Source organism: Carassius carassius, chromosome 24, assembly GCF_963082965.1.
Source record: "Carassius carassius chromosome 24, fCarCar2.1, whole genome shotgun sequence".
NCBI classification, from domain to species: Eukaryota; Metazoa; Chordata; class Actinopteri; order Cypriniformes; family Cyprinidae; genus Carassius; species Carassius carassius.
This window is the reverse complement of record NC_081778.1, coordinates 19,440,023-19,453,424: the sequence shown is the minus strand read 5'-3', so window position 1 is coordinate 19,453,424 and position 13,402 is coordinate 19,440,023. Positions and strand designations below refer to the sequence as shown.

The 13,402-nt window shown below is 46.0% G+C and overlaps 1 protein-coding gene across 1 annotated transcript in view; it reads right to left on the bottom strand.

The window, feature by feature from the left end:
• The window catches only part of LOC132103101 (G patch domain-containing protein 8-like), a 128,247-nt gene that overhangs the window by 19,558 nt on the left and 95,287 nt on the right, over positions 1 to 13,402 (bottom strand). The window contains exon 2 of the mRNA XM_059507928.1: positions 7,445 to 7,588. Coding sequence (XP_059363911.1) covers positions 7,445 to 7,588 — 144 coding nt within the window. The remainder of the gene's footprint in view (positions 1 to 7,444; positions 7,589 to 13,402) is intronic.

Sequence of the window (13,402 nt, the reverse complement as noted above, 5' to 3'; positions counted from 1 at the left end):
TTACATAACTCTCTTTCTGTATCCCTCGCCCTCTGATTTACGCTTGACTTTCATGCAACTGTACATATGAACTGTTTCATTAGTGTATAGTTTTATATGTTTCAGTTTTTGACTGTGCTGTAATGATGCAGCAATGGGCTTATGATGATTAAGACATGTGAAGTTGAGGGATGAAGAGAGTTTAATGGCTCTGTGTGCTGTTCGTTGTTAGAAGCCCAGTTTGTCTGACAGCACCCAGGATAATAGTACTGCACATACAGTGTTATCTGCTACTCGAAATGCTAGGGAACATGTTTAATCTCAGATGCCACACAGATGGGCACCAGACTCCAGTCTGAGATCCTGGCACCAGTGACTACATCCTCAGCTCTCTCCTCCTCCTTACTTTTACTATCTACTCTTCAATCTCCCCATCATTTTCCTTAGCAGAATTTTTGGCTTATGTCTTCTCATCTGTTTCTTTTTTTCTGATTCTTTTTAAATATCTGCCATCGGTTTTACTTATTGCTATAAAAAAGGGTTAAAATAAATGTTTTTTTTTGGTGCTCCAAATACATGAATTATTAATATAAATGGCTTGTTCTGCGGCAACTGCACAGTCTATCGAGCGCAGGCTTCGCGCAGGCTTCGCGCCCTTCTTGCCACTTCCCGCCGAAACGGGTGTGGCCCAACCTATAAAAGGAGCTCGAAAAGGCTGACTCACCTGATTTATTTCATCGCCGAAGCGAACAAGAGTGAATCGTACGCACGGCAGAGAACGCAGTACTCGTTCGCTCTTCTAGAGAGAACCGAGGTTACGTTTAGTAACCGAGTACGTTCTCTTACGAGAGCTCTCTCGTACTGCGTCTTAGCTAAGACGCTACTGGAACCCAATGTAAAACGCCGTGCGCGCAGGGATCACACACCAATAAACCTGAAGCAACGCCCAGGATTTACAGTGCACAGTCACCTGAGGGACTCACAGAGAGTCCAGGACAGAAAAGGGAAAAAGCCCTCCGTCCCATATCTAGCAGCATCCGTAGATGCGGCAATATGACATCACACAGCCGAGGCAAGGCCTGACCAATGTGGCAATGCGGGTCTTACGCAATACTGCGCATATAACAGTCGGCAGCGCATAGCGCTCGTGAACTCAGAATTCCCCTCAGGGCCCTGATTCGACTATACCGTCAGCAGCCTTGCTTGCAAGGCGGGAACCTCCAGGTTATAGAACCTGATAAATGTAGACGGCGAGGCCCAACCTGCCGCCATACATATATCCTGCAAGGAGATCCCAGTAGACCACGCCCACGACGAGGCGACGCCTCTTGTGGAGTGTGCTCTGACGCCCAACGGGCACTGAAGGCCCCTAGAAGCGCAAGCTAACGCTATGGCGTCAACTATCCATCTGGATAGAGTCTGTCTTGAAACAGCCATTCCCTTGGAACGTCCACAGAACGAGACAAACAGCTGCTCCGTCTGCCGAAAGGCAGCAGAGCGAGACACATAAGCTCTTAAAACCCTGACAGGGCAAAGAAGACTCGAGTCTCTATCCTCCCCTGACACCGGCAGGGCAGACAGGGCAATAACCTGAGCCCGAAACGGTGTGTTGAGGGATTTCGGCACATAACCGTGCCTAGGTTTGAGTATGACCCTTGAGTCATTGGGCCCAAACTCCAAGCACGACTGGCTCACAGAGAGTGCGTGCAAATCACCCACACGCTTCACCGAAGCGAGAGCCAACAAGAATACTGTCTTAAACGACAGATGCTGAAGGCTAACCGATTGGATAGGCTCAAAAGGGGGACCCTTCAAGGCCTCCAAAACCGCCGCGAGGTCCCACATAGGGACTGACGGAGATCTGGGAGGATTCAGCCTCCTAGCTCCTCTGAGGAACCAGATGACTAAATCATTCCTTCCTATTGACTGACCGAGCGCCGTTTCAGAAAACGCCGCGATGGCCGCCACATAAACTTTGAGCGTGGATGGGGCTCTGCCCTTATCCAACAGATCCTGTAGGAAGGAGAGGACCTCCGTCACCTCACAACTAAGGGGTGAATAACCTCGAGCTGTGCACCAGCTGGAGAACACCGACCACTTCGAGGCATACAGACGTCGTGTTGACAGAGCTCTAGCCTGAGTGATGGTATTTAGCACTCCCACTGCGAGATCAGCGGGTAACCGTTGAGCGCCCACACATGGAGGGACCACAACTCCGGTTGAGGGTGCCAAATCGAACCCCTGGCCTGCGAGAGGAGGTCCCTCCTCAACGGCACCGGCCACGGGGCGACATCTGCTAACTGCATCAAATCTGGGAACCATGGTTGGTTCTTCCAAAGAGGTGCTACAAGCAGTAATGAACATCTCGTTTCTCTCACCCGTTCTATCACCTGCGGAAGGAGGGAGACAGGAGGGAAAGCATAAAGCGGGCAGCACGGCCATCTCCGTGACAGCGCGCTTTCGTTCTTGGAAAAGAACGCGGGGCAGTGAGCGTTTTCGTGGGATGCGAAGAGGTCCACCTCCGCCCTGCCAAATCTCTCCCACAACAGCCGGACTGTTTGCGGGTGTAGAGACCATTCGCCCGTAGGAACATTGCCTCTGGACAGCCTGTCTGGACCCAGATTCTGTAGCCCAGGCACATGCACTGCTCTCAGCGAACGCACGTTGCGCTGAGCCCAAACCAGGAGGCGTTCCGTCAGCCTGCACAGGTTTCGAGACCCGAGACCGCCCTGGCGATTTATGTAGGACACCACCGACATGTTGTCCGAACGGACTACGACGTGGTGATCCTTGATATGGGGACAAAAGCGCGTCAGCGCGTTCTCCACTGCCAGCATTTCCAGACAGTTGATATGATGGAGCTTTTCCCCTTCTGACTAGGCCATAGGACGGTCTGCCCTCGAGCAGCGCTCCCCATCCCGAAGTGGAGGCGTCCGTCGACACCATCTTCACATTCGGGGAAGTCCCCAGGTTTACACATGATCGGTACCAGCCGTTCGCTGTCCAAGGTGCTAGAGCTGCAGCACAGCTCTGATTGACCTTGAAATGCAGCCTGCCAGACGCCCACGCTCTGCGCGGCACCCGAGCCTTCAGCCAGAACTGCAGGGGGCGCATGCGGAGCAGGCCCAGCTGCAGAGCCGGAGATGCTGAGGCCATGAGGCCCAGCATCTTTTGACAGTGTTTGAGCGACACGGTCGCGCCGCAGCGGAAAGAACTCGCTGCGCGCTGAATGCCCATCACGCGCTGTGGTGACAGCTGCGCCGTCATGGAACACGAGTTCAGAACTATACCCAGAAACAGAATCGTCTGACTGGGGTTCAGCGAACTCTTCGCCCAATTGACACTGAGGCCGAGCTTCTCGAGGTGATCGAGTAAAACGGCCCTGTGGTCCACGAGCTCCGCTCGTGATTGGGCCAGAACCAGCCAGTCGTCCAAATAATTCAGCACTCGCATGCCTCTGAGTCTGAGCGGAGCGAGCGCTGCATCCATGCACCTCGTAAACGTACGAGGAGCCACGGACAAGCCGAACGGCAGGACTGTAAACGGGTATGCCTGGCCCTCGAAGGCGAATCTCAAATATCGCCTGTGGTTTGACGCTATCTGTATTTGAAAATACGCTTCCTTCAGATCTATTGACATGAACCAGTCCCCTCTGCGAATCTGCACGAGGAGCTTCCTGGTCGTAAGCATTTTGAAACTGCGTTTCATCAATGCTTTGTTCAGCTGTCTTAGATCCAGTATGGGCCTGAGACCCCCGTCTCTCTTGGGCACCAGAAAGTATCTGCTGTACAGCCCCGCCTCGCTTTGAGCTTGAGACACAGGCTCTACAGTCCCTTTGCTCAACAGTTTTGATATTTCGGCCCGAAGTATGTGTGCTACTTCTGTTTTGACCGTAGTTTCGACGCGCGCTGAAAAGCGCGGTGGGCGTCGAGAAAACTGTAGTGAGTAGCCTCTCTTTATAATGCATAGCACCCAATCCGAAACCCCTGGAAGCGCTGACCATGCATCTGCATGAATGGCTAAGGGCTGGATGCGAAGCGCGCTCTGTTGACTGGGCAACGGCGGCGCTCGAGTGTGCTGCGCATCTGAGGCAGGGAGCGCGCTGATCACAGCGGGCAGATCGCTCCTCCTCGACCCCGTCCCGGCGCTTAACCGACTGGGGGGAGGCTGAGCGGTTCCCGTGGGACTCGTTATATCTGCGAGTAACTGTGGGCTGCATGTGTGCACATTTACCACTTTCAACTCGCTGTCTGCCTGTGCAGAATGTACGTGCACGGGCCTCGTTTTTACAGATGCCCCGCGCCGTATGTGACATAGTGTATGTGGGCACTGGGAAGTGGGCACGTTTACTATGTGGCGCGCTCGACCGATCTGTGTCGATCTTATGTGCGCTAGCCCTGTGTGCAGGGCTGTGCTTACATGTGGAGATGGGCACTGAGTAGTGGGCATTGTCACTGCATTTATAGCACCATCGGCCGTGGCCGGACGAGCATTCACGGGTTTCGTTTTTACAGAAACCACATGACGCGTGTGACATAGTAATTGTGGGCACTGAGGGGTGGGCACACTTACTATGCAGTGTACGCGACCGACTTGAGTCGTATTTATGGACGCAGGCCCTGTGTGCAGGGCTGTGCTTACATGTGGAGATGGGCACTGAGGAGTGGGCATCGTCACTACATTTATAGCACCATCGGCCATGGCCGGAACACCAGAAAAAACACTCTTTTCGTGAAACATCTGGGTAGCCGTGATAACGGCTTTTGTGTGCAGGCAAGCGGGCTCTCATGCAGGCTTGCGCATTGCAGAGGACACTGAGGCAGTCACAACTCTTGGAACTGCAACAGCGGCGCGCTTGGGTGAGAGCTCGGCCGCAGCGGAACTCGAACACCGGCGCTTTCCCAGCAGTGCTAGGATGCTTTCGGGGCTTCTGGCTTCACCGCAATCCTCTGCCGCGGCTTCCGCGGCGCGGGGCGACGGCTTGAAGAGCGAGAACGGGGTCCCGAGCTGCGTTGCTGACGCTGTCGCGATGACGCAGCAGGAGGCGGTGGGCGTGACTGAGAGCTCTGTGGGGCCGGTCTAGAGCGGCTAGCTGCAGAACTGGAGCGCTTCGGCAAGAAGTGCTTGAACGCCTGCGAAGCTTTCTGGTCCTCTGCGAATCTCTCCACAAACTCGTTGACGGATGATCCGAAGAGGCCAGCAGGAGTTAGCGGCACGTCAAGGAACGCAGCGCGCTCAGACTCCTTGATGTCAGAAAGCGTCAGCCACAAATGCCTCTCAGCCACCGTAGCGGAAGCCATAACCCGTCCCATGGCCTGTGCAGCGGACTTAGTAGTGCGGAGGGAGAGATCCAAAGCACTCCTCAGATCCGCGAGACAGATCGCTTCAGGTCCCATCTCATCCAGCTTGCGGAGGAGATCGCCCTGGAAAATCTGCAGCGTAGCTATGGTGTGTAGCACAGACGCAGCCTGCCCAGCAGCAGAGAATATCCGTGCGAGCAGCGATGAAGTCATGCGGCAGGCTTTGGATGGCAACGCCGCCTTAGTCCGCCGTCCAGCAGAGGGCGGGCAAAGGTGCGCTGCTATAGCCTGTTCCACCGGCGGAAGTGACAGGTAGCCTCTGTTCTTAGCACCGTCCAGTGTGGAGAATGCTGGCGAAACAGATGAACGGATTCTTGCCTGAGAATGGAGCGTCCCAAGCTTTCGCCACTTCTTCGTGAAGCTCAGGAAGAAAAGGGGCGTGCTTTGAGCTTGAGGAAGAACACTCATCCGGAAGATAGCTACCATCCAACCGGGAACGTGAAGGGGGCGCTGGTGCAGACCACTCGAGGCCGAGGCTCGCCGCGGCCAAAGAGAGTACACGCATCAGCTCCTTATCGATATCCACCCGTCTGCTGGGCCTCTGAGCAGCGGGCACGAGATCCACGGAGCTCGCCCAACCCTCACTGCCCGAAGCAAGCAGAGAGCACGTGTCCTCTTCCTCCGACGCGGGCCTGAGATCCACTTCCTCAGATGACGCGTCGGCATGCAGCGGACGCTGAACATCGGGAAGTGATGCAGGGGAGGCCGGGCGAAGCGGAGGGAACCGGCGAGCTCGGCCGAGCTGGAGGCGGTTCTGGTAGGCGCTGCGAGCGGCGCTTCTTACGGCGCTGCGGCGCAGCGGATGATGCAGGCTTCGAGAAGGATGCCAGGCGAGTCCTCAGAGTCACCATAGGCAGTAGCTCGCAATGAGGGCAGCCGCCGTCAGCGAGCGTGATCGCTGCATGTTCCTCACCCAGACAGGAGACGCAGATGACGTGACGATCTCCTTCGCTGAGCGGGGCTCTGCACGAGCCGCACGAGGGCATCTTTAAAAAGACGCAGCTCTTTTTGTGAGTGTGCGTCGCAGGGCGAACACACACACAGGATATAAATGGATATAAGGATATAAAGGATATGGGTGCCGGATAGCGCAGCAGGAACGGCAGTGGAAGGCGGCGATGCCAGCAGGTTCAGAATGGCTCGTCCTGCTGATATGCTTTTTCAGACGGGGCTTGCTTCCTCCGTGATCCAGCGATGCGTGAGCTTCGCTGAAGAGATGAAAAATCAGGTGAGTCAGCCTTTTCGAGCTCCTTTTATAGGTTGGGCCACACCCGTTTCGGCGGGAAGTGGCAAGAAGGGCACGAAGACCTTAGACCATCAGACCTTATTGGTCTGCTGTTGCATCAGCCTGCGCTCGATAGGCTGTGCAGTTGCCGCAGAACAAGCCAATGAGCGGACGAGCCGTCTCGCCTATGGCTGTGTACTGCTGCAAATGCGCTTTACAAAAATACAAAATTAAGGATAATTTTTTTGCTTCAGAGAGATTTTTCCCGTAACGTCTTAGCTAAGACGCAGTACGAGAGAGCTCTCGTAAGAGAACCATACAGCAGATCTATTTGATCGTGTTTTGCTTGTTAGATTGAATCAGAATGTTTACTATAATAAAAAATGTGCAGCACTTGTGTCTATGGAAATTGCTACTTTAATTAAATAATTAAATATAATTAAAGGTGCAGAATTTTTTTGTTACTTTTTGTTAACTCAACAATCAAACTCGGCCCCTCTATGCAGGTGGAACACCTCCTACACAGCACAGCACCTCCCCCAATATGATATCAATTACCAGAACACACACAGCTCAAGAGACTATCTGCAGGAAAATCCCAAATATTGTATTTATTATGCATAAGCATACAAATCTTTACTTATCATCATTATATGCTTGATCAAAGAGGGGGGGGGGGGGGTAACTACTTTAACAAAAGCAGTGTATCTGACTAAGCACAACATAATTTCTATGCATATCATATGTACATACTTCACTGAAAGTGGTAATGGTTTTATAGACTGTAGGGAAAGAGTTGTTTCACGTTCCAAACATTAATTTCTGCATTCTTTCCTGCTTCTCCATCTTATGAGCTAGACCACCTGCTGTTGGAGTTTACCTGTTTATGTGCATGGTCATATGAGTTGATGTGGTTGTCAAACTCCTGATGTTTGTGGTACTGCTTATGGCATAGTTCACAATAGAAGTTAGCCTTCAAATCCCCCAGGGCTTTTGCAATGGCTTTCTCTTTCTTAGGGTAGTCCTAAAAAAAGAGATAGAGAGAGAGAGTGTGCGAGAGAGAGAGAGAGAGAGAGAGAGAGAGAGAGAGAGAGAGAGAGAGAGAATCGGTTATGCATGTGGATGCTATAATTTAATTAGACAACTACACTTGACAATCACACAGATCTTTTCTAAGAATAAATTATTTCACCACAAAAGGAAGTGTACATGATGGCACATAAAATCGGTTAAGCATTTTATATTTTTAGACTCTTTTTAGTCTTATCCTAACTGAATTTGACTATCAAGACTGAAATCAGACAACCCTCACAGAATGTATTTTAAAAATTAGCTGTAATTACTAGTTTTTAATGACACCTGAGAGGTTTCTGTTCCTCTATTGAAAGTGGTTGTAAATGAATCCATATGAACTGAGAAGAGTCTTGTGAAGAGATATGATCACTTTATATGATTGTATCACTTCACAAGATTTGAATTACACTGCCTAATAAAAAAAATTACGGTGCCTTATAACCTTTTTGCATCTTGCAATTTTTGGTTAACTGGATTTTCAGTGGAGGGACAGAAACTTCTTAATCTTCTTTTGTGTTTCAACGATTAACAACATTCTCATGGTTTTAGAATAACGTGTAAATCATGACAGAATTTTCATTTTTGGGTGAACAATCTCTTTAAGAATTAAGATTCAAAAAGTGAATATCCACATTCACCTTTAATAATTAAAGCTGTTCAGATTTGAGACTGATATATCACCATGTTACATTCACTAATAACATGTTCAGGAATGGATGCACACACACACACACACACACACACACACACACACAGTATAGGCCGAAACTCTTCCTCTAGGGATGTCATCTCTTTTTTTGTTGCAAACTTCACATGAGATTCAGCAAGCTGGTAACTTCAAGGGCTTCTGCGATTCATTTAGTATCAAAGGTGTGCTTATACAGACCTCAGGGAGCAACATCAACCATACAAACACATTGTGCGGACTGATCCAGTACACACAGACACACGTACTGTAAGCAAAGAGTACATCTCTCTAGAGCATCATTACCAGAGCTTCCAGAGTACAGTTCAACATTTACTACAGGAAAACAAGGTGGAAAAGGTCACCGTGTAGCAGCTATTTAACACTACACTCTTGTTACTTTTGACAGAGCTTCTGATAAAGGAAACTTTTGGGATAGTGTGGTTGAAAGGAGAGAGTTCGTATACAGAATAGCACTGGAACAGTTTAATAGAGCTTGTTAACAAGTTTCTACATAATGCAGAGAAAGCTGAATTGTGTGACAATAATACTGATCATGTGCCTCATAATTGGCCAGAGGGCCTATGCATCACTCAGCACTGCAGCTCGTGGGAGCGGATCATGAATGAGGTGGATGTGATGCAGTTAATGGGACATCAGGTATTATGAGGCACACTTTTCCTACAGAATCCATCCGTGAGCAGAGACAGTTTGAGATGTGTTTAAGTAAAAAGACATCATGATTGACTGCTGACACTCTGGTTGCTACCACACTTGGTATTTAAAATAGGCAGACACACACATATATACAACCCTATCTGATGTGAGCATAAGTATTTATAACAGTTTCCTCACAGGTCTTTCTAAGCATTCAGCTGTGTCCTGTTGCATTAATTCTTCAGATATTAAAAGAAGGGAATGTGTCTTATCAGTTATATCCATTGCTTCTGCATTCTAAGTCTTGTATTCGACGATGACACAAACAAACTAGGATGAAGACGAGGAAGACGACTTTGAAAGAAAAGCAAGCAATTTGGATGCTAAAAGAAAAGAGGAAGTCAATTAGAACTATAGGAAAAAGAAAGTGCATGGAGAAATTAAGAGTTTGGAAACTACCAGAGACATCAGCAACCAACGACGACCTGATCGGCCGAGAAAAACAACAGTAGTTGATGACAGACAAATCATAAAAGCTGTAAAAATGAACCCTAAAATACATGTAAAATCACCGACCTCCAGAAAGCTGCGGTGATAAGATAACAACATAACAACATAACATGACATGACATAGCATAGCATAACATCATTAATATACCAAAACATTGTGACACATAAAAAAAAATTCTAAGCTTCTTACCATGGAAATGTCAATTTTGTGAAAATGCATCCTGCATTTTGTTGCATTACATGTACTGTACCTGTAGCTGTTTTTAAACAAATGTGTCTTATGTAAATCCTCCCTAAAAATGCATCTAGTCATGATTCGGTGAACCTGAAGCCAGTCTTGTTAAAAAGGGCTTAAAGTTGACTAGTCATTCAGGCAACCTAGTAAGTCGATTTTTTTAAACATTTTGTTTCGTTTTACATCCCTACAAATGATATTCCCCACAGGGCTTTACAACTCATTTGCTAAATTCATCACCCCCATAGGCCCTCTGTAAAATGTTACCCTAAATTTAGTCTCACAGATGTGTGGTGGAGTGAAACGAGAGAGCTGAGAAGAGCCATTCTGTACATCTTTCATTTTAACACGCGCCCCGTCCCTGAGACTCAAAACAACAGATGTTAACTCTTAATTGCTTTTGGATGCATTTTGCATCTGAATTAGTTATATGTGTTCTGCACTTACTCACCACCCATGCCAGACAGGCCGAGTCGTGAGGTTGCAAAAGACAGAACATTGGCTGAGTGATCTGGCAACCACCTGCCCTCTGCCACAAACACAGCATCATGCTCCTAGGATGCATCAGGACCACAAGCTTTCTGTATTTCCAATTAGTATCTCCATTAGCTTAAACAAGTAACAATCAGCAGAAAGGATGAATATAATAAAAAAGTGAAAAGCAACCTCAAATGAAACTTTGAAAACACTTCCTTAATTATATTGCATGCACTTGTCTCCAAAGTCCATCTGGTTTTCACAAAATGTCAGACATTAGAAGCCAATATGCATTAGCAGTATCATCTATGTTGAAAGTTTCCATGTATACATACCATACCAGTACCGTGTCTGCTTTACTCCTGTGCACTCTCAGTCAATTCTCTCATTCTTTTCGTTTCACTCTTATTTCATATAAACCACAGGTTAAAAAAGGAACAGATGTGTTATGTTACTTGTTTGAAGGCTTATCATGTCATTTTCAATTTTCAAGCAACTGACTGTTTAAAAAAAAAATAAGCATACAGATAGAGACACAAATAAGTAATGTCTGTAGATCTGTGAAGACACACACAAGTTTACTTAGCTATATACAGTAAATGAGTACCTCCCATAGACTTTTGCTGCTTTGATATACAGCTTATTATAAATACTACCCTAACAGAAAACTTTATGCATTTTTAAAATGAAAAGAAACATACTTTATTTTTATATAAATTTTCTGTTTATACATATAAACTATGTTTTTTTTTACAAATGAGCAACTCCCCCAAAATGAGGTTTTGCCAGATTTAGCTCACTCATACCGATTTACTCCCAAAATAGATTGTGCACTGACATCTTTTCTTATACAAGACATGGAAAAGTGTCAAGTCTTTTATCTTTTTCTGGAAAGAGAGATTACATAATTAAGGTTTATTAAACCTATTCTACCTGCACTTGGCATTTAGAAAGTGTGTGTGAATCAGTGCAGTATCATTATTCCAGGAAGTTATTCGAATGATGTAATGTCAAATTTAGCAGAGGCCTGCTTATATTGTTTATTTTTATATACCATGCTACACACTTTCAAACAAAGAATAATAATATGCCGCAGTAACACTGCATTTTATGATGCCACCTGTTGGACAACTGTGGCTCTCCAAAGTGTGGAAGTCCTGCAGAGATACTCACGTGCGGCCGGGAGATTGTAGATGTGTGAGACAAGTTGATCTCATGCTGGTTCTCTCATCCTCAGAATTCCTCTCAAGCATCTGACTCTAAAGCTTCCTCTCAGATCTGTGAACTCATCAAAACCATCACTTCTGTATTCCATCTTGAAAACCCCTAATAATATTACTGCTTCATTTATGAGTGCCTGAATAAACACAATGCTACAGCAGGAGATCTTAACATTACTAGAAAATATTCCTCATTTTTTAACATTTCCAAGAACGCCATTAATAGGTGCCAACTACTGATCACTAAGTGCCCATAATAAAAAGTGTGATGAAAGCTGAATCTGAATGAGTGAATGAGAGCACATGTGGAAAGATGTGAGGCCGGATGGAGGTGGAGCTGAAGGTCTAATTAGGGGTGTCGTGGGTTCAAAGCAGTGCTATTCAACCTTTGTAGAGGAGAAGAGAACAAGGTGACACCCACATCCATAAAACAACTATTTAGATCTCCCACTTTAATCCCCCTTTACAGAAAGAGAGAGAGGCTTTTCTATGCCTGCTCACTGACCTTAACCGTTCTCACATTCAGCACATTAAACACAGGTTGACAGCAAACAGAGCGCCAGGTTTCGTGGTTCACCCATTAAAACAAATCCTCTCTCACTTTCTCACCCTCAAGCACAAGTACAAACACCTGGACAAAAATATTACTGAGCACCTTTTAAATTTGGCCTGCTTTCCATGTCAGTTTCATGGTAATTAAACAATGATATCTCTCACTCTTTTTCTCCTAACTGTCCTATGGCTCGATTGCTTGTGCTGTTTGAAATGGTTCATGTATTAAAAAGAGAAGAATTTCCATAAGCCATTAAGCTTTATCTTTAGTCTAATTTTGAGATTTAAAAACGGAAAGAATGGCATCAAAAATAGCATTTTTTTAAATCTTTGACAAGAAAATGCCTCATCAGTTATGCTCCTCAAAGGATTTGTGAAAAGAAATTTTCAGAGCATGCAAAGTCCCTGTTAATGAGTAACTCATTACAATATCTTTCATAAGGAAGTTTGGTTATACTCAGACAGACTGGTGTGTCTAGATCAAGGGAAATTTACTCTGTCTAATGGATGCCGAGTCCAGTCCAGGAACTAGTTTCCACTGAAACATTCCCCCCTGGTTCCTTTCAGCATCTTCCAAATTTGGGCACCCTCTGAATCATAATGCCCATTCAGACCCAGCTGAAACTAAAACTATACCACTATACTAACTCATCTTATATTTGAATGAATGAAAACTACAATACTTTAATTACAAAATTATTAAATAATAATAATGCAATTGATGTAACAAAAGATTTATATCTCAAATAAATCCTGTTCTTCTGAACTTTCTATTCATCAGAAATCCGAGGGTGTGGGGGGATGGGGATGTATGGAGTATTCATAAAAATATTAAGCAGTACAATTGTTTTCAACGTTAATAATAATAAATGTATCAAATCAGCATATTGGATATGATTTCATGTGACACTAAAGATACTGGATATTTTTTGACGTTTTTAAATTGTAAATTGTTTTAATGAATTTAGACAAAATAATGTAAAATTTAAATGTCAGCCATAACAGGAACATTTCTGAAAATTACATAGTAGTATAGCAGACAGAGTACAGTGCCTCTTTGTAATTTTATTTATTTTTTTATCCTATGATCATGTCTAATAGGGAGCCAAAAGAGCCAGGACTGCCCCGATGCACTCTTAAAATAATAATTAAAAAAAAATAATAATAATAAATTTAAACACAATAGTTAGTCGCTCTCCTTGTTATTCTGTGATTGACTTCTGCTTTTCACCCTTTACTTTTGCAGCAAGATCATATCAGAGCAAAACATTGTTTGCAATTTTGAACGGCCCAGATCAAGGCTACATCAATGGAGTTTCTGAGGGGTATGTTGTGAGATGCCTTCCAACCTGTGTGTGTCTGTGTGTGTGTGTGTGTGTGTGTGTGTGTGTTTTCTTGGATACGTACTAGGAATTTCAATCATTTCTG